The sequence below is a fragment of the Melitaea cinxia genome, chromosome 20, assembly GCF_905220565.1.
Source record: "Melitaea cinxia chromosome 20, ilMelCinx1.1, whole genome shotgun sequence".
NCBI lineage: Eukaryota > Metazoa > Arthropoda > Insecta > Lepidoptera > Nymphalidae > Melitaea > Melitaea cinxia.
In genome coordinates, this window is record NC_059413.1 from 911,471 (window position 1) to 933,494 (window position 22,024).

Sequence of the window (22,024 nt, forward strand, 5' to 3'; positions counted from 1 at the left end):
CACGGGAAGAGAGGGGGTGACTATATTCTTCATTGTCGTAACCACACAGCAAAAATTATAATATAGTAGATCTATATTAGAATTGAGTAGAAGTTAATAGTAGAAGAAAGAGAGAGAGTTTAAGGAGACACGACTATAATTAAGGAAATATCATTATTTGGCAATCAGCTCCCTTATGCACAATGCTAGCTAGCTACGAGTATACTAGCCAGGCAATGTGATCGTGTATTGTATTTTAGTGTTCATGTAGTAGACGTAGCTAGTTTTAGCACAGTAATTATTTGTAGACTGTACCTACTACAATACCTAACTATTGATATGGTTTTGTCATAAATTTTATTTTATTAGGTACTAGCTGTGCTCGCGACTTCGTCCGCGTGGAATTTAACAAAAAGTTATTGTTCAGTTTGCAATTATTAAATATATAAATTTTTAGAACAAAAGTAGCGTAAGTTACTCCTCATTACATCATCTATATGCCAGTGAAAGTCCCGTCAAAATCGGTCCAGCCGTTTCAAAGATTAGCCGGAACAGACAGACAGACAGACAAAAATTGTAAAAAAATGTTATTTTGGTATATGTACCGTATGTATATCCATATGCATTTAGTAAAAAGCTGTTATAATATAGTTTAATATTACAAACAGAAACTCCAATTTTATTTATTTGTATAGATATTAAAGATTTCAGCAGATATAAGGCCCATTAAGCACCGGATGTAATTTGTCATAGAACTAATACGATACATTTTGAAGAAAAAACAAAATCTGAATCAAAAATAACTTTACTCAGATAGGCTTCAAAAGCACCTTCGAATTGATGTTTTACAAATTAAATTTTTAATTATTTTTAAAGTGAAGCTAGCGCCGATTCAGAATGGAAGGCAGAGAGGAATCGGCAAGAAACTCCGTAGTTCTTTAAAATTAATATATAAAATGTGTTTAAATACGAAATTAGTAATATATTGCATGAAATACAGCGTCACTAAGTCAACACATCTTTATCAATGTAATCCTGCAAACGCAAGCTTTATCTATTAATTTCTTGTTATTAAGCAGTTTAAAATGTTAAGAAAATTGTAAAATTGTTTGTGGGATTTTCAGATCATAGATTATTGTCTTTTTTATTTATTTATTTATTTAATCCTTGTTAAATTCGAAATAAGATTTCGATAAACTAAAATACATGTGAGTTAAAATATCAACTTACATGAATTAATGGAATTTCAGTTATTATTCAAAAGATTTTTTTATATATATAATAATTTGCTTCGTTCTACTCATAATGCTAATGAACTTATACCTTTGTAGCGCCGATGTCAAATCCACTACACGATAAAGTTAAGACATGGTTTAAAAAATAGGCCATTAATGTTAAAATAAAATTACTTACCATATTACAATCACACACTTTTACAACAATTCCTAGCAAATATAAACAATACAAATTACATCACTTAATTTTATAAACTCAATAATATTATATGTCTCAATGAGATGACGTCAATAAGGCACTTTACTCATTTTCAATAAGTCATTTCATTTATTTATAATAAGGCACAAAGCTGAAGAAGAAGAAAGAATAGAATTGAGATTATTGTAAATTATAAAATAAAACGAGCACACAGAGTTCAATCGAACTGCGCTTGCGTCGACTAACTCGATATAACAGCATTGGTTCTGATGGTAGCATAGATAAAAATACAGATGTGGCACTCCGCTAATTGTGTAATGTTACTCGCCTTTCTAAAACAGTAGTTGGAGGATAAAAGGGGAAGAAATGAAGTGCTTTTCACAATTGCAGCGAGGTTATTTTTAGTTTTGAACTTAACAACGGGATACAACAGCAGAAAGTGTCTTCTCCAACACGCGACTGGAGTTTAACTCCTTAAGAAAAATTACCGCGATATTTCAAAATATTACGAAGTTGCGCGGTAAAACTTTACTTTCAGTGTTTTCTCAATGTTGTGACATTGTTTCACACGGTTTCACTCTATTAATATGTACAATATTTGTATTTGTACAAATGTTCTTTCCAGTTTGGATTTCTATCCGTCTGGGTCTTCCCGTTGTACCTCGAAGAGCACGTTAAGCTGTCGGTATATCTGCCAACCCACAGTGGAGCAGCGTGGAGGATTAAGCTCCGATCCTTATACTACATGGAAAAAGAGGTATATGCCCAGCAGTGGAATATTACAGGCTGAATTATAAACTTTTTTTTTAATCTAAAGTAGTCTCGAATATAAACAATATTAGTATTTGCAGTGCTCCATCTGTGTCAAGCGTAATCTTTGACCGTCTCCGCTAATAATAGCGCGCGTGCGACGGCGGTATCAGTTTGGTTTTTATTGTAGAGCGCGCGCTCCTGAGTATTTCGGGCGCCCAGTAGCACCCGCAGTAATCGCTTGCAACGCTTGTCTTATATTCACAATTGCTTTTGATAACTATCGTTTCATTTATACTTGGAAATAATTCCTACCTGACTAGCATGCGGAAAACGATTAGCGAAAAATGTAAATGAAAATTTACAAACGCATTGTTTACGAAAATTCTGTCAAAGGTAGTTGAAGATTTTAGGACATTTAGTAATACCATTTTCACACTTAACGAACCCTTATAGAATGGAACATCTGATCAGGGGTCTAAAAAACTGGCAACACAAGCATAAATGCCACACGACAAACATTTTTAACCGACTTACTAAAAGGAGGAGGTTCTCAATCCGACTGTATTTTTTTTTTCTTTTATGTATGTTACATCAGAACTTTTGACCGGGTGGACCGATTTCGACAAATTTTGTTTTAATCGAAAGGTGGTGTGTGTCAATTGATCCCATTTAAATTTATTTGAGATCTAACAACTACTTTTCGAGTTATATCTAATAATACGTTTTTACTTGACGCTTTTTTCGTCGACCTACGTTGTATTATACCGCATAACTTTCTACTAGATGTACCGATTTTGATAATTCTTTTTTTGTTGGAAAGGAGATATCCCTAGTTTGGTACCATGATAAGGAAACCAGGATCTGATGATGGGATCCCAGATAATTCGAGGGAAACTCTCGAAAATCTGCAATAACTTTTTACTGGGTATACCGATTTTGATAATTTTTGATTTAATCGAAAGCTGGTGTTTATCATGTGGTCACATATAAATTTTATCGAGATCTGATAAATACTTTTTGAGTAATCCTTGTTTGAGTAATCCTTGATAACGCGTAGTTACTAGACTATTTTTTCGTCGAAGTTGAAGTCGGTTTTTTTTCGTTTGCGAGCAAACACAATTATTATTGTAAACATTTATATTGTTTCAACTAAGTAATTAAAATAAAACTGTCGGCTAATTGCAAATTATGTAATTTCATATGTATACCTAGTTTAAGTGTAGGTGTATGTGTGTAAATGTGTATATTAATTGCCAGTAAGTATCATATTTTTTTTTATTGTTTGACTGGTCAAATACCTCTACCTTATAGAAAATCACAGCAAATTAATACCGCTTTCAAGTCGTATTCTGTTTCTGAAGTAAGTGAGGTAGCCAGAGCTAGAAAGAGAGGACCATAAGCTTATTTGCAAATCTAGTGGAAAGTAAATAACAAAAATTGATACAACAGATTTCTGACGTCACTCGTATGGACTTTATGTAAAAATGAAATTTGTAAAAAACCCATAGGACATTGAAAATAGACATTAATGAAGTAGAGCTAAGACTAATTTTATGAAGTTTACACCTTAAGAATCGATATTCATATAAGGCCGGTATGAAAAAAATATGAGGAGTAAAATCTACTGAACGAATGACCTCGTTACGTTTTTATTAACGCCATCTATCGGATAACCGAGATGACGCTACGACGTTATTTGATTCGTTTATTACCATTTGTATCGAAATATGGTATTAATCTATTTCTTAAACTAATAAGCTTTTGTTCCTATTTAGACAGTCGATCTGAAGGAGTAAACTCCAGTCGTGCGTCGGAGCTGACACGCACACTTTTTTATCACTTAGCCTATGAATACAGCACTAATTGAGGGCAGTGTTTTGCATGTGATTTTCTGCGAGGTAGATGTACTTCTAACAGTCTGGTTACTTTAAAATTTGAGTAAGGTAATAATAAATTATAAATAAATATCTACACCAATACACACACGGTCGTCTGTTCCTAAAGTAAGCAACTTGTGCTTGTGTTATAGGTAACATCCGACTGGTATAGCTACATTTCTTTTGGATAAATATTCTTATAAATAATACATATATAAATATATAAATAAATATTTATATTACACCCAGACTCGGGGTGGGAATCGAACCAACAACCCTCGGAGCAGAAAGCAGGGTCATTACAAACTGCGCCAACGGGCTAGTCGAAAGATATTTCCTTTTATGACTTGCCTGATAAGAATGTACTCGTAAATATTAGAACCTGTAAGTATTTAATTGTTTTCAAATGTGTAACGAAAGGTGCAAAAATATTTATAAAGCTTACATCGATACATATAATAAAAATGTAAATGTAATATGTTTGTGCACGCTAATCTCAGAAACGGCTTATCCGTTTTAAATGCGATTTTCATTAATATATTTTGGTAAGCTTCACTTAACATTAAGTGTTTATTTCATGTCAATCAGTTCATAAAACAAAAAGTTATGCCAATTTTAAGAATCACGTTGAATATGTAAATACCCAAACAACAATGTTTATAATCCAATATAAACCAAAAGATATAACCAAATAATACTGTCCAAAGTCTATATAAAGTTCAGAAATCTTTTATTTAGTTAAATTTTCTATTATAATATTTAACATTTCAAATGTAAACAAATCCGTCGTATCGTAAAAACATCAGCATCTCGGAGAATGTTCGGTGACAAATAGTTCTCGAGATACAATCGACCTCTGTTCGTCTACAAGGAAATAGGATTCACGTTCCGCGTCGAAATGGAATTGTACTGCAAATAAGGGAAATCACAAGTGTTTTTAGTTTAGCTTTACATTTATACTTCTTTTTTGATCTCGGTTAAAATTTTATGATTTTGGACGGACATACAAAGAAGCACAATCTCCCACTTACCCACTTACTTATATATTCACTAGTTGTGTCCGCGACTTCGTCCGCGTGGATTTTAACAAAAAAGTTATTGTTCAGTTCGCAGGGTTATAAAATAAATGAATTTCCAAAATAAAAAAGCCTAGTCACTCCTTATTTCATCATCTATCTGCCAGTAAAAGTCCCGTCAAAATCGGTCCAGCTGTTTCAAAGATAAGCCGGAACAAACAGACAGACTGACAAAAATTAAAAAAAATATATTTTGGTATATGTATCGTGTATACATCTATCTTCATTTAGTAAAAAGAGGTTCTTTTAATATTACCAAACAGACACTCCAATTTTATATATTTGTACAGATATGAATTTAAATTGGTACTGCTAAGATTTATGAGGATATATGGATCACATCACCATCATCATCACACCAGCCTTTCGCAGTCCACTACTGGACATAGGCCTCAACGAGTTCACAGCAAAAATAGTGTGAACTCATGTGTTTTGCCCATAGTCACCACGCTGGGCAGGCGCGTTGCTGACCGCAGGGCTGGCATTGTCGCGCCGAAGACGCTCTTGCCCGTCTTCAACCTGTGTATTTCAAAGCCAGCAGTTGGATAGTTATCCCGCCATCGGTCGAAATGCGAAGTGAAAGGTGAAACGAAAATGCGTCACGATAAACAAACAAACACATAAATGTATAGGACAGAATGAGATAGAACTAGAACACATTACACAGTATTTTATATTCTCGGTGAAATAAATCTCTCTCGTAAGATACTTTACAGAATATTTACTTCTTGCACATTTGCACACACACATCTCTTCGTCTTTAATACTTCCAAAAAGGAGGAGGTTCTCAATTCGATTCTATTTTCTTTTATTCATTTTTGTTTTCAATCTTCCGTAAAATTAAGAAACTAGTCAAGTTGCTCCAGATTTTGAGAAACATACTTCAAGCAGTGACCGACTTCGTTTTAATATGTAGAGATATTAAGAAAAAGACAATTCTCGTCAGTAAAGTTCAGTTCCAGACCCCGAACAAACAAAAGTCAAAAGTCAACACCAAAGCCAAGCGACCTTATAGAAATTTAACTTAACATAACCATTTTATATAAGTCAATTATTGATTCTCTTCGACCCACCTTTCCCCACCTCTTCCCTGTTCAAGAACCTATGTAATTACTGTTTCTATCGTAAAATTTTACAGTAAGCAGCGAACGGTACATTAGCTTAAACTTTTACCATTAGACTTTCCTAATTACACTTAGACAAAACCAATAGAAAAAAAGTATGTGTACTTATGTACGGACGTAAGAAGTTATACTTCATCGGCTAGCTAACTTCACGTTGCTAACTTCTCCTTCGTTGACTAGCTAACTTCAGGGTGTTGGTTTTTTTTGTAATGGTGTGCGCGCGCATTGTAAAAATTTACTCTCATCACTTTTCGCTTAAGCGTCAAAAGAAATATAACTTCAAAAATAAAACTAACAACAGTAAACTAAGTCAGAAATTGCCTCAATCAAATACACATCAATAGCACTTTAGAATCGCCATTTCATTATATGCGTAAGGTTAAGATAACATTCTTTTTATAAATACATTTTAAATTTATTTTCTGGCAATAATAAAATAGTTTGCGGTGTATTATCATACACAGAAAGGAAACTTTAGCTAAAAGACAAAAGAGGTCCACAATAAATAAATTCATCAAGCGCAAGTTACGATTCGGAACTATAGATATTTGTGGGAATGGCCAATTCCCTTTTATGACGTCCTCAGAAACTTTTACGTCGCTCTCGAAGTCCAATGAAAGACTTATTTCGTTTTTTTGATTGCCTCAGTATGTTCACTATTTCCACTTCTGTGGAAATATGAATTTTTACGTAATCCCATCGAGGAACTTGAAAAGATGGTTTTGGAACACAATAATCTAGCTTAGGGCATCTAAGCAATTTAATAAACTGCTATAAAACCTGAAAAAGTTGTTTCATTATAAAAAATAAATGCGTTTATTATCCATCTATCTACTTAAACTACGTACGTAAACTTACGTTACGTAAACTTGTGGAGGCCTATGTCCAGCAGTGGATTGTATAGGCTGTAATGATGATCCATCTATCTGTCTATTCCTAGGGTGTCCGCAACGCTGCTGCTCGTCTTCGGCCTGTGTATTTCAAAGCCAGCAGTTGGATGGTTATCCCTCCATCGGTCAGCTTTTTAAGTTCCAAGGTGGTAGTGGAACTGTGCTATCCCTTAGTCGCCTCTTACGACACCCACGGGAAGAGAGGGGGTGGCTATATTCTTTAGTACCGTAGCCACACAGCCTATAGGTAAGTAAAGTGATATAATTGTCATCTGTTCTTAAGGTAGGCAACGTAATGCTCGTGTGTTATAATAGGTAACAGCCGATAACTATTACAAAGCTACGACTGATTCAGAAATCCGATTCTACTGAGAAGAATCGGCACGAAACTCGACAATTACTCTCAAAAAACGTGAATAATTTATAAATAATAATAAATAAATATCTTATAACATACGCACATCGCCTTCTGAGTGCCTAGTGCGAGTTTTGTTTAATCCGTCTCGCAATAACGGGCGTAAATTTTAACTTCATTTTGTATGGGAAATTCGGCATTTCAACCTAGTTCTCGTGTTTGCCGCTAGATGGCTCTGTATCGATTGTATTGTATAATATTCTTTATCGTCTAGGCTGTAGTGTTTAAATTCTCATGCAAAACAATCTTCACGTATAAACGCGTTTCTCTCATGTTTCTGTGAATAAAACTCGCACTAGGCACTCTGTTCCACAGAGTACATTGTAACAGTAGGGAACTCTGTTCCCATTGTAACTTAATGCCTTGTATTATATGTAACAACCGACTGTTATAACTAAATATATTTTTGTCACATGTACATAGAAATAATAAATATATAAATACAAATATCATAATATATATAATGCGATCGGTTCAGTAGTTTTTGCAGAATACCAAACAAAAAATGGCTCTTAATTTATTAGTATAGATTCAATAATCCAAAAAACGTCGTGATACAACAACTTTTGAATATTTCAAGCTTTTGCCGTCTAAGTATTTTGGAACAGAATAAATGCTCTGGTTATTATATACCTTTTTATATATAAAATGAATACCACATTATTCTGTATTTTTAACAGAAATAGAAAATAACCAAAAACAGAACACAATAAATCAAACCAAGATTATTCTATTTAAAGCGCTGATAAAAGTTTACACGGAAAAATTTGTATTTGGCGATTATACCGGAGTTATTAATGTACCCAAATTTGTCATTCCTTCGAGGGTTGCCAGTTCAAAGTAAGTGTAGTATTATTTTATTTATTTCTTCATTATTAAACTAGCCGACTACTTAGTGCCGCTTAATTTTTTTATACAACACTAACTGTACACCTACTCCGTCAATATATCATCTCCTTTGCCCTAAGGTTGCCTGGAAGAGATTGCTTTTAAGCAATAAGGCAGCCTTTTGTACATTTTTTTCTACTAATTATTGTTACTTTTTTATTTTATTTCTTATTTGGTGTACAATAAAGTGTAAATAAATAAACAAAACCTGTGCCCGCGACTTCGTCTGCGTAAAATTTAAAAAATATATTGTTCAGTTCGTAGTTACAAAAAAAGGAGCGCAAGTTACTTCTTATTACATCAGCTATCTTCTAGTGATCTGATGAGTCTTCTATCAAAATCGGCCCAGACGTTTCAGAGATTAGCCGGAACAAACATACAGACAGATAATAAATGTAAAAAAAATATTTTAGTATATGTACCGTGTATACATTCATATGCATTTAGTAAAAAGCGGTTATTTTAATATTACAAACAGACACTCCAATTTTATTTATTTATATGTATAGATTAACTTGAAAATAACGAACACAAACAAAGAAAATAATCCGACTTGTTGCAGTCGTTTGGAAGTTATGCTCGTACATACAATTTAAATAAAACTCAATAGGAAAAAATATGAAGGAAAAAGATTTATTTATTTTTAATCGACTAAAAAAGAAGGAGGTTTCTCAATTTGACCGTATATATTTTTTTTATGTGTTCGCGGATAACTTCGTCGTTTATGAACCGATTTTGCTAATTCTTTTTTTACCAAATAAATACATACCAAGAAAAGGAAACCAGGATCTGATGATGGCATTCTAGATAAATCGAAGGGGAATCTTCGGAAATCGTAGTGGCGACTAGTGCGTTTTTTCCGTCTATTTTCGTTGTATTACTTGTCGATTTAAATAAAGTCGGCTTTTTTCATTTGCTAGCAAACAGAATTATAAACTTCAGTTACAGTCGACCAACTGATGAACCCGATTCCGTCACCCACAGTAAGTTCGTCGTTTCGTTTTGTTTTATGCTTTGTAAGATGAAACTTTTTTATATACAACTACGGCGGCAAACAAGCGCACGGCTCGCCTGATGGAAAGCCATTGCCGTAACATATAGACGCCTGCAACACTAGAAGCATCGCAAGCGAGTTGCCGACCCTGATCACCTTACTCACCACAGGAACACAACGTTCCTTGAGAGCAGAATTATTTAGCCTTGATCTTCTGTACGGTGGAAGTACTTCCCCAGTCGAACTGTTCCAGATTTTGAGCAGGTTATTTCCTGATATAGAGGTAGGGTACCATCATCATTGGCCTTAGTCCGTCTATTGCAGACGATTTAGACAGTGTCAGACAGACTGTGTCGCCAAAGACACTATTCAGGAAAACGCAGAGTTGCCTAAGCTCTGCGCCACCCTCTCGACCTCACTGGCTAGGCCCACAGGAATGACGGTCAGTCGATACGTGTGGAGCCAGTTCGGCTGCAGGAGTCTTTCGCATTTTAGAGCTATGCCACGAATGCTCAACGGAGATCCCATTCCGGGTTTCAAATGAAGTTTGCCTTCTCCAGGACCCTGATGATTATGAGCCAGGTTTATCCCTCGGTCGCCTTTTACGACCCCCTCGGGAAGAAAGGGGGTGGTGCTATTCTACTCGGCCGACACCACACGGAAAATGTAGGGTACACCTCAGTTAAAAATACACATCATTCGCAAAAAGATAAAAACGCATTGAATTGTCACATTTTAAATAGTAAACTCCCAAAGTAAATTATATTCCCAAAAGAAATGACAACCCTATTAGAAGAAGAGATCTAAATTTACGAAACTTATTTTTTTGTCGTTGATAATAGCCATTAATTTGTGGAGAGGAAATCCCGGAGCTTTGCGATTGGATAATATATTGAATTTTTTTTCTTCAAAATAAGTTTGTCATTGTTTCCAGATAAGATACCGGATCGGTATAAATTTTAATAACATTTCTTTCGTTTTCTATTAATAATTTATTTATAACAATATTATGTATATTCACCAAAATATTCATTGTTTTTAAATAAATACTAATAATCGCATTGTAAACACGAGAAGGAATACCTAATAAAATGGTAACTCCAAGTTTCCGACTGCGCAAAGTACACGTTTCCTTTCTGGGTCATGGTATTCGCATGTAAAATAAAATACCACAAACGATTTTGGAATTGTCTCAACATAAATTTAGAGTTTTTATTTAAAAAAATTAATAGATAAAGCTTATTACTCGGTGCAGGATTACATAGTTGATGAAGATGTGTGGACTTAGTGGCGCTGTATTTCATGCAACATGTTTCTAATTTTGTACTAAAACACAGTTTATATATTATTTTTCAAAAGAGTAACCGCGGAGTTTCTTGCCGATTCTTCTCTGCAGAATCTACATTCCGAATCGGTGGTAGCTTTACTTTTACAAAAATAATAATTTATTTTTAAAGTTTTAATTTGTAAAATAACAATTCGAAAGTGCTCTTGGAGCCTATTTGAATAAAGCTATTTTTGATTTTGATTTTGATTTTGATTTTGGCTTATAAAAAAATCGCATTCGGCCACTAACATCCCACTGCTAGCCATAGGCCTCTTTCTCCATCTAGGAGAAGGACTGCAGCTTAATTCGCTACTGCTCCACTGCTATTTGGCAGATATGTTCGTCACTATGAGTAACGATCGCTATCTATATTAATCAGAGCTGGGCATTAACTCGTTAATCCGTTAACAGTTAATTAACGAAGTTAACACTTCGAGTAACGGATTAACTTTTAAGCTAACTTATAAAATGGTTAACGGACCCGTTAACAGTTAACCCAATGGAAGTACGCACCGCGCGCGGCGGGAAAAACAGGTTTCGACAAGCTTGGTCGAGCGCGCCGGCACTTGCAGCGCAGAGCGCGTGCCGCGGTGTGAGTGAAACAAATATAGCTTAGGTGTGGCGCGTGCGAGCGGGAAAACTGCACTGTATGCCCTGGATCGAATCCAAGGAGAAGCCCAAGCCTATCTCGGGTCGCTACTGCCGACAATAGCAGCAACAATTCTTAAATTAAAACACATCAAGACCAAGGGGCTTATACACTGCACAGACTTAGCCAATGCCTTAATCAATGGCATTGAAAAAAGGTTTGCCAACTTGCTGCTGGGTTTCACCCAAAGTTTAGATTAATTTGGCTTGAAACTTACGACAGCGGTAGGCCGTAAATGCCGTAAAAAAATCCATGGAAAGTAAAGTAGAAGAGGCTTTACGACAAGAAGTGCAGGTAATTTTTTTTTCTGAATTAATCCGCCAAGAAACTGCTCTGTAGGGCGGAATTTTGTATGGAATAATTGTTTATTTTTCTGAATAATTTTTAGGAAAACTCCAAGGACAGTGTTAGTGGCGGAGGAAGTAATGGAGGGAGTAGTGATAACGAGGAAGACTTTTTTAAGTCGGTAACTACTCAGTGCAAGGAAAGGCCAACGAGGCAGAACTCTTTGAAGACAAAAGCTCAACGCATAGTCAAAATGTGGCTAGATACACCATCCAAGGACTCACTTGACGACGCTGCATTCTTTGGAGACCGGATTTTGATTAATCTTTTTATCAAATATAACACGGCAATACCTTCAAGCGCAGCAGTTGAAGGTCTTTTTTCAACGGGAAAAGATATTTTAGCACCGAAACGAGCATCTCTTTCTGATGAAAATTTTAATATGTTGATGTTCATGAAAGGGGACATGCACATAGTGCCGGACAGCTAAATTTAGTTGAATAAAGTCGTTCAACTGCAAATACAGAATGCAAATTTAGTTAAATCAATCAATTGATTTAATTAAATTTGCATTCTGTATTTTATTGTTTTATAAAAATAATTAATAAATAAAAAATAAAATAAAGTTTATTTCTTTAACTAGAGCTTACAATAATATTTTACATACTAGGGAGAACTTCCATTAAGCAAATTAAAAAATTTGCTTTTATACTTCATTCTTTATCGGTATTAAATAATCAGCAATTAATATAATGCTTTTTTAGTCATATGTTAACGATTAACGATTAACTTTAACTTGCGTTAAATCTTCTAAAATGTAGCGTTTTAACGTTTAACGAAACTAATTTTTGTATTAGCGGAATAGCGATTAACGAAGCTAACCATTTGATTAACGGTGCCCAGCTCTGATATTAATAATAACAACTGGGATCGACAGCTTGCCTTCAGGTGAGCTGTACGCTTGTTTGCCGTACTAGTTATATAATTACATTTTAAAAAATATATTCTGAATGAATATATAACTTGTCATCTAGCAACACGTGTTACAGAAATCATTATAAAAAAAAAAAAATGAAAATAATTCCTACCAATATTATAAATGTGAATATAAGTTTGTTTGTTACGCTTTCACGCGAAACCGGCATGAAACTTTGTACACATATTCTTGGAGGTATTAGAAGTAATACAGGATACTTTTTATTTTAAAAAAATCAATGCGAGCAAAGCCGCGGGAAAAAGCTAGTAAACCATGATTGTGTTTATTTTCAAAGAAAAACATACTATTTCAATTTAAATCGACAAATATAGTACAATAAATATTATTACGGTTAGCTCAAAAACTAATCGTGAGATCTCGCTTCAGTTCTATAATTCAATTTAAATCAAATCGACAAAAGCATTTAAAGATTCGTAGGTTGTTGAACCCGCGATTTTTCATGAAACACTGTACTAACGACCGGGTGCTATATTTCATTTATAATTTATTTGTGTACGAAAAATAAATTACAAAAATGTCATGACCGAATAAAAAATTAATTAAACGGTTTATAAAATTAATGGGACGACAAGATAAGTGCCAGCTATCGAATAAAATAAGCATTATCAAAATCATACAATAAAAAAAACAATCGAAATCTGAGATTCATCCATTTTTTAAAGTCGCTTAAATACTACAAACTTTTTATAAACCTACCAAATATTCTTGTAAACAAGATACAATCGATACAATGTGCCATTTATCGGAAAATCTGTAATTTACTTAAAACGTTCGCCGTACAGTATTTATATTATTCCACAGTATTTCGTCCTTTGGACGAAAGATGACAATGGCTGTTTTTCTTTTTCATTTTAGTATCGCTATTTTATGATAGATGGCGTACTATGCGATGACACGTACTGGTCTTTCACAGTAGTCTGTCATTATAGTAAAAGATGGCGGTACCTGTTTTTCTTTTTTTTTTTTATTTAAGTATTGCTATCTTATGATAGATGGCGGTGTGTGCGATAAACGTACAAGTCTTTTCCGGTAGTTTATCATTATAGCGAAAGATGGCGGTAACTGTTTTTATCTTAGTATTGCTATCTTACGATAGATGGCGATCTATGCAATTGCTCGTACAGATCTTTTATTGTAGTTTCTCATAATATCGAGAGATGGCGGTAGCTATTTTCTTTATATCTTAGTATTGTTATCTTCCGATAGATGGCGCTCTATGCGATTGCACGTACAGGTCTTTTATTGTAGTTTGTCATTATAGCGAAAGATGGCGGTAGCTATTTTCTTTATATCTTAGTATTGCTATCTTACGATAGATGGCGCTCTATATGATTGCACGTACAGGTCTTTTATTGTAGTTTGTCATTATAGCCAAAGATGGCAGTAGCTGTTTTCTTTATATCTTAGTATTGCTATTTTATGATAGATGGCGCTCTATACGATTTTATATACAGGTATTTTAAAGTAGTTTGTCAATGTAGCGAAAGATAGCAGCAGCCTAGGATGAAGTATGCTTGATCCATGGCAATATCTGTTTTCTTTGTAACCGACTTCCAAAAAAGGAGGAGGTTCTCAATTCGACTGTATTTTTTTTTTTTTTTTTTTATGTATGTTATATCAGAACTTTTGACCGGGTAGACCGATTTCGACAAATTTTGTTTTAATCGAAAGGTGGTGTGTGCCAATTGGTCCCATTTAAATTTATTTGAGATCTAACAACTACTTTTCGAGTTATATCTAATAATGCGTTTTTACTTGACGCTTTTTTCGTCGACCTCCGTTATACCGCATAACTTTCTACTGGATGCACCGATTTTGATAATTCTTTTTTTGTTGGATAGGGGTTATCCCTAGTTTGGTACCATGATAAGGAAACCAGGATTTGATGATAGGATCCCAGAGAAATCGAGGGAAACTCTGGAAAATCCGCAATAACTTTTTACTGGATGTACCGATTTTGATAATTTTTAATTTAATCGAAAGCTGATGTTTATCATGTGGTCACATATAAATTTTATCGAGATCTGATAACTGCTTTTTGAGTAATCTTTGATAACGCGTAGTAGCTTGACTATTTTTTCTTCGATCTACGTCGTATTACTTGTCGATGTAATTGAAGTCGGTTTTTTTTTCGTTTGCGAGCAAACACAATTATTTTCATTTTAATATTGCTCTTTTTTGATAGATGACAGTTTTAGCATTTAATATCGAACTTATGTCAAGATAATTATTTTTTAAGTACCTTTCTTATTTTTGTTTATAACTCAACTTACAGTAGGCGCAATATAAAAAAAAACCTTTGCCGCTACAAAGAACGATTTAATTTAATAGAGCTAAAATAAGGCATGTTTTTTGTCAATTTATTGTTAATATACTAACGTTTTCGGCTACTATACAACCATATACTTAACTAATATGTGTATAATATACGTAATAAAAACAAATACGTACATAGTAAAAATAAAACAGTAATTATGAAGTGTTATTAGGTCTTATATGCAGGTCTTGCAACGGAGCTCAGTTTCAATTTTCAATGGTAAGAGATTAATTAGTACGATAGTGTCATAACTTTTCGTTCGCGTCAACTCCTCTGTACGTCGCTGTTATCGGTGGATGCGGTCACGTGGTGGTCTGCGTCCCGATGTATGTCATGATAAAGTTAGCTTTGAAATAAGTACATTAGAACATACTGGTGAACAAAATCCTCGACTCTATTTGTCGAATCAGTTGACAATTATTCAAAATTACACTTCGCTTTATCAATTTTTATTAATATTGTTATAGTAAGCTCGATGTTTCTAAAAGTATTAAATTAATAGCTGAATCTTATTATACTAAAATAGCATTATTTACAATTTTTGTCTGTCTGTCTGTCTGTCTGTTTGTTCCGCTTCCGGCTAATCTCTGAAATGGCTGGACCGATTTTGATGGGACTTTCACTGGCAGATAGCTGATGTAATTAAGGACTTTATTTATTTTAGGCTACTTTTATTTTTGAAATTTATTTATTTTATTAGTCTACGAACTGAACAATCACTTTTTTGTTAAATTCCACGCGATCGAAGTCGCGGGCACAGTTAGTAACTTATAAATTATAAAATGTATTTTCATACAAAATTACAAAATACAATTACAAATTAAGTACAAATTTACAAAATTAAAAATATTTTATAGCTGGTAACACCAAGGATATCAAACAAAAAGAGAAACATCTCATTTGCTTTCTTTTGCTTTGACACTTTGTTCAAGCAAACGTCTCTTTACGGCAAAACACGTTTCGTGTCAATAGGACTTAAAAGTAAGTGTTTTTAGTCAAAAATATTATCCTGGCATTGTATTTAAACATACGTAAAATATATTTATTACGCGATGTTTTCGATTTGTTTTATATTTCGCAAGATTAGTTTGGCTGTAAAGTGAAGTGCGCGGTAACTCACGATGATGCTTGTGTGTTAAATATAATGTAAATAATAATGATAGTTAAATAATGTATTTCTAACATTTTAAACGAGAAGAACATATTTATTAAATTAACTTCCATCGTATTTTCATTAATTCGTGCTAAATAGTCAGCATGCTAAGTTTCAAAATAAACGTGTTGTGTGTTAGGCGTTGTTAGGACAAATTGTGTTAAAAATTGCTGTTGGTTTTCCAGAATGCGTTACGTGGCCGCGTATTTGTTAGCTGTGCTCGGAGGCAAGGCATCGCCTGCTGCCGCAGACTTGGAGAAAATCCTGAGTTCTGTCGGTATCGAGGCTGACTCTGACAAACTCAAGAAGGTTATCGACGAGCTCGATGGTAAATCCGTCGAGGACTTGATCGCTCAAGGTAATTTTTGGCGCCTTTTTATGAGACATGTGTAATTTCAGACTTACGATCTGTTTATTATAATAAAATCGATTTTACGTTTTTTATTTTATTTTACGGGGCAGCATTAAGCAGAGTCAACCAATTTAAATATTTAGGCCATATAATCAATGCTGATTTGAATGATGATGACGATATTGAGAGAGAGCGTAGGGCGCTGGCGGTGAGAAGCAATATGCTCGCACGCAGGTTCGCACGTGGTACTGCGGCTGTCAAAATTACTCTATTCCGGGCTTTTTGTCAATCCTTTTACTCGGGTGGTCTGTGGGTGAGCTACACGCGTCGAGCCTACAGCGCACTACGTATTCAATATAATAATGCCTTCAGAGTGCTGTTGCGGCTACCGCGGTTTTGCAGCGCCTCAGGAATGTTCGCGGATGCTCGGGTCGATGGATTTCACGCGATTATGCGTAAAAAAGCATCGTCTCTGCTGCGCCGCATGAGGGCCAGCAACAACAGCATTCTGAGGACAATCACGGCTCGCCCTGATTGTTCTATTCAAAAGTACTGGATAGAAACAATGACGGGCCAACTAAAATGATTATTATTATTTATTTATTTTTAATTCATCATCTTACTAACAATAACTAACATAGATTATAAGTAAAAATTGTTACTAACACACTAATACACTATGGATGTTCACGTCTGAAATAAACGCTTATTATTATTATTTACATTTCGAAACTAGTTTCAGGCACGATGAAATTTTTTATCACACTATTCTTAGTGCCTGTTACACGAGTTTCATTGAAAATAATAATAATGTCAAATACACAGTATGTCTGTTTATCACTACTAATATCAAGGCTTTATTGTGCATTTGCAAAATGTCATACAGGTGTTATTATATAAAATTAAGAAAAGGTTGTCTCGAAAGAAAAAACTAGATTTAAGGCTAGCTAAGAAGCTTAAGAAAGAATCTCTAAAGTTCTTATAATATCCTGCAAGCAACAGTATTTAATATAATTATGAACAGCCAAACTTACCATGATGATATTTAAACCATACCATCTTTCGTCTGAAGAAAGTTGCTGCTAAAACCCGAACCTGATTTAATAACATGAATCAACTCACCCGCAAATCAATGAATCGTACTAACCAGTCTAATGATTAGGTCGTGAGAAGTTGTCATCGATGCCAGCTGGTGGTGCGGCCCCGGCCGCTGCCGCCGCAGCCCCGGCTGCCGCTGCCGTTGAAGAAAAGAAAGGTATGATATTTGTAACTTGATTCTGCTTGTATCTAAATATTTCTGTAGGTGATTGTAAATTTTCTAATCCATAATATTTTGTAACCGATTGTATTTGAATGTTAAATTGAAGATAAACAACATTTGGAAATGACCAAATAACCAGTAATTGTTAACAAGCACGGATTCCAGAATTGGTCGTTTGCTATTCTCATAGTATTGTTTACATTGTTCTAATTGATAATGGTCCTCAACCCCAATGGAAGACCAGTCTGTAACATTAATCTGTTACAACAGTCCGTAACCAATAGTAGTGAGCCCTAAGCAGTCTTTAAGTCTGCAGTTAAAAATATACATCTATACAAAGACATTACGTAGCTGGTTGTCATTTATAAAAAAAAAAACCTCTCTGATCACCCAAACATTACAATCTCACTGCTCATAGACCTCTTTCTCTATATAGAAGGGTCAGAGACTAATCCACCATACCAATTTGTTGGATGGTAAGTATATTACCTACTGTGTTATGATCGCTATCAGGTGTTTGTAATAACAACCAGGTCTGAAAGCTTTACGTGCTTTCCGAGAACAGATAGGGAAACATACAAGGACTGACATCTAGATCGGAAAGAAATATCTTCTATCTATATAAATAAAAATGAACGTTGCTAAGTGCGTAACTCGAGAATGGCTCGACGAATTCCGCTAATTTATTTTTTAAAATTCTTTAAGGCCCATGGAAGGTTTTAATACTAAAAACATTTTAAAAAAATATATTTTTATTATTAATTTTTGACAGAACGAAGTATGTGTCCAGGTAGCTAGTTTGTAATAAAAAGTTTCACTCTGGGCAGAAATCAAACCTCAATGTCTGGTGTACAAGCGCCAATAAGGCACTTGGACAACTATATAATATAGGTTATAATGAATATAGGCTTTAAAAAGCTACATATGATGATTAAAAATTTCACCATCTTTCGACTGAGAAACAGTGCTGTTAATTTACAAATTACCTGATTTTAGTTATTAGTAATATTTGTTTAAAAATGTTTTGATTATTATTTAATATATTTAATAAACTTTGCAGAAGAGAAAGAAGCCAAGAAGGAAGAGTCTGAATCGGACGATGAAGATATGGGCTTCGGACTTTTTGACTAAACTTTTTAAGGTATTGTTACCATTATATTTAACTCACGGTAATTCGAAGATGTTTTTGAGGCATATTTGATTTAAACTATTTTGATTATTATTTTCTACACAATAAGAAAAGTTTTAATTCATCATCACATATTCTATGAATTAATATCAGTATATGGAACAACATAAATATTTTTTAATGGTAACATTATAAATTTTTATATTTACACTTATAATACATTTAAATGTATGAAAATGAAACGTGAAATAATAAAGATTATTATATTGTAGCTTCATATAAGAGAAAGGACCTTTTATATTATTTATTATATCCATTAAATAGATATTATTAATACTAATAGTGTTTATTGTTCACAGATGGTGCGGAGCACGCGGTTTTATTCCATTTTTGGTGTAAGCGTAAATTGATGGCAAGTGTGTTTCTGTGAAATATATCTTGCAAGAAAATTGTTGTTTTATTTACATTATAAACCCACTTATGAATATTAAATTGGACTACCATCTTGGTGTTACTGTTTGAGGGGTGTGTGGTAATAATTAGCATACTGGCAATATCAGAACCATTGCAAGTATTTTACCGATCCTCCCCCTACCCTTTCTAGGAGCTCTGGTCACCTTACCACCGGAATACAACACTGCTTAAAGGTAGTGTTATTAACAGTGATCTTCTGTAAGGTCGAGATACTTTCCCAGCCGAGCTGCTCCAGATTTTGAGCAGAATGTATCCCTGTGCCCCTACCTAGATAAAACGATGAGCAGCCGCTAAGTCGTGGAATGCTTAGAGCCTCAAAGGCTTTCACCTTTTGACCGCCGTAGTCACCTATACTTGACAAGGGCTCGCGAGTCCTGTGCGCCAGCGACGTCTATAGGTGACAAAAAACCCGGACCACAAAAATATTAAATAAAATTATAAAAAAAATATTTCTAGTATTTTAATTCAACATTTATGAAAATAGAATATCCCCGCAACATTTGAGTATAAAAAACAAGTCTTTTAGAGCTACACGTACTGAGAAACATTGAAATAAAAACATGCATTTTTATTCCACGTAAATGATATGTCCAGAACGCCGAAGTCGTCTATAGTTGACCGCTAGGGATGTGACGCAAGAGGTATAAATAAATAATAAATAAATAAATATTTACAACATACACACACGGTCATCTGTTCCTAAAGTAAGCAACTTAATGCTTGTGTTATATATTCTTTATTGCACTTTAAAAAAATCATAATTACAAGTCATTTTTGCAATTAGCTATTCAAAATTCAACTCAAACGTGTTATATTTTCTATAAATAATTTAATATTTGAATAAAACAAAAGGTAAAAAACATAAAACTATCATCAGCTAACACATAAATAGCAAATGAATAAAAAATCAAATCAACTAAAATCAATCACATCGCCATAATAAATCTGATATCTCAAATCTGGCGCATCTCTAGCGCGTAGTCAGTAATCCGTTCTCTACACGCCGTTGTCAAGTATAGACGACACGCTGATGACGTCATAAGCGAATAGCGAGAAAACTAGTGAAGTGCAAGACGAGCGATACCTTAGAACATCGTCGCATTTTGGCAGGCGTCGATGATTTTAATAATATACAATAAAAAAAAAATATTTTTTTCATTTTGTTTATCTAAGGTTAAGATCGAAATTACGATTTTCTTTCTCAATCTCAAAATCATCTGGCAGCATCAATATCATCTCTAAACCCCACTCTCATAAAAGCTTTTTTTCTAAGACCCATGTCGTGTCGTGTGTCGTGAAATATTTGATTTGAAATATTGCTACTTACTCAGTACTGTTTTAGTACTATTTGCTACCTAAGCAAAAAAATATTTAACGCATGTAAATATTTCTTTTAAACTAAGGCTGGCATCGACCGCACCGATTATATTAATTTGCTTCATCGGATCAACTACTGAGTTGGAGAACAGTGGAACACGGGGGGGGGGGCACTATGGAACAGTGTCGATAAAAATTTGAATTCTAAACTAATCCGTGTGGTAACGCTTCGACCAATTACAGCGCGTAGGGACTTGAAAATCCGTAATAACTTTTTACTGGTTGTACCGATTTTGATAATTTTTAATTTTATCGAAAGCTAATATTTATCATGTGGTCACATATAAATTTCATTGAGATCTGATATCTACTTTTTGAGTAATCTTTGATAACGCGTTTTGACTACGCGTACTTGACTATTTTTTCGTCGATCTACGTTGTATTCGAGCAAACACAATTATTCTTGTTCAATTCATTGAGATTTCTTTTCAAAGTACTTTCTTTTTAGTAAAAAAGTTTAAAGAATAGGTAAGCGATATTTTTTTTCATTAATTTTAATCATTTGAGACAATTGTGTGGAAAGTTCAACTGAGGTAGGGCACAGCAGGAATTTCCTGCTCAAAATATGGAGCAGCCCGACTGGGGTAGTACCTCGACCTTACAGAAGATCACAGCAAAATAATACTGTTTTCAAGCAGTATTGTGTTCCTGTTGGTGAGTAAGGTGACCAGAGCTCCTGGGGGGATTGGGGATTGGGTCGGCAACGCGCTTGCGATGCTTCTGGTGTTGCAGGCGTCTATAAGCTACGGTAATCGCTTACCATCAGGTGAGCCGTACGCTTGTTTGCCGACCTAATGACATAAAAAAAAAAAAAAAAAAAAAAAAAAGTTCAAAAAATAACCTAAGTTTTTATAAAACTCGTTTAAAACGTTGGCCTTATGGGGCACTATGGAACGGGGCACAGTGGAATACTGTTCTAATGAACCTTAAATAATAAACTATTATCTAATAAGATAATAATTGTGTGTGCAGGCAAACGAAAAAAACTAACTTCAATTATATCGACAAGTAATACAACGTAGGTAGACGAAAAAATAGTCAAGTAAATACGCATTATCAAAGATCAATCAAAAAGTTGTAATCGGGTTTGGATGAAATTTAAATGTGACTACATGATAAACATCGGCTTTCGATTAAATTAAAAATCATCAAAATCGGTGCACCCAGTAAAAGTTATGCAGATTTTCGAGATCTCAGTATAAAATCCTGGTTTCCGTAGCATGGTACTATACCGGGGTTATCTCCTTTCCAACAAAAAAAGAATTATCAAAAT

The 22,024-nt window shown here is 34.2% G+C and overlaps 2 protein-coding genes and 1 non-coding gene across 4 annotated transcripts in view; 2 read left to right on the top strand and 1 right to left on the bottom strand.

The window, feature by feature from the left end:
* LOC123663566 (TWiK family of potassium channels protein 18-like) overlaps positions 1-1,650 on the bottom strand; it is a 62,680-nt gene extending 61,030 nt beyond the window's left edge. Inside the window, exon 1 of the mRNA XM_045598239.1 lies at positions 1,393-1,650. The gene's annotated coding sequence lies outside the window, so the exon portion shown is untranslated. The remainder of the gene's footprint in view (positions 1-1,392) is intronic.
* A 14,225-nt stretch (positions 1,651-15,875) lies between these two features.
* On the top strand, positions 15,876-19,349 carry LOC123663564 (60S acidic ribosomal protein P2). Of its 2 annotated transcripts, none has more exons than XM_045598237.1 (5): positions 15,876-15,986; positions 16,344-16,516; positions 17,673-17,765; positions 18,832-18,912; positions 19,260-19,349. In XM_045598237.1, the coding sequence occupies exons 2-4, from the start codon at positions 16,345-16,347 to the stop codon at positions 18,900-18,902; spliced, it is 336 nt and encodes a 111-aa protein (XP_045454193.1). In that variant the 5' UTR covers positions 15,876-15,986; position 16,344; the 3' UTR covers positions 18,903-18,912; positions 19,260-19,349. The 2 variants fall into 2 exon arrangements, with proteins under 2 accessions (XP_045454193.1, XP_045454194.1); XM_045598238.1 differs by having other exon boundaries at positions 15,883-15,986; positions 16,335-16,516.
* Positions 18,691-18,769, top strand: LOC123663783. Its single transcript, XR_006744705.1, has one exon. It is a non-coding gene; the product is annotated as a small nucleolar RNA Me28S-Am982 (small nucleolar RNA).
* Positions 19,350-22,024: the final 2,675 nt, after the last annotated feature.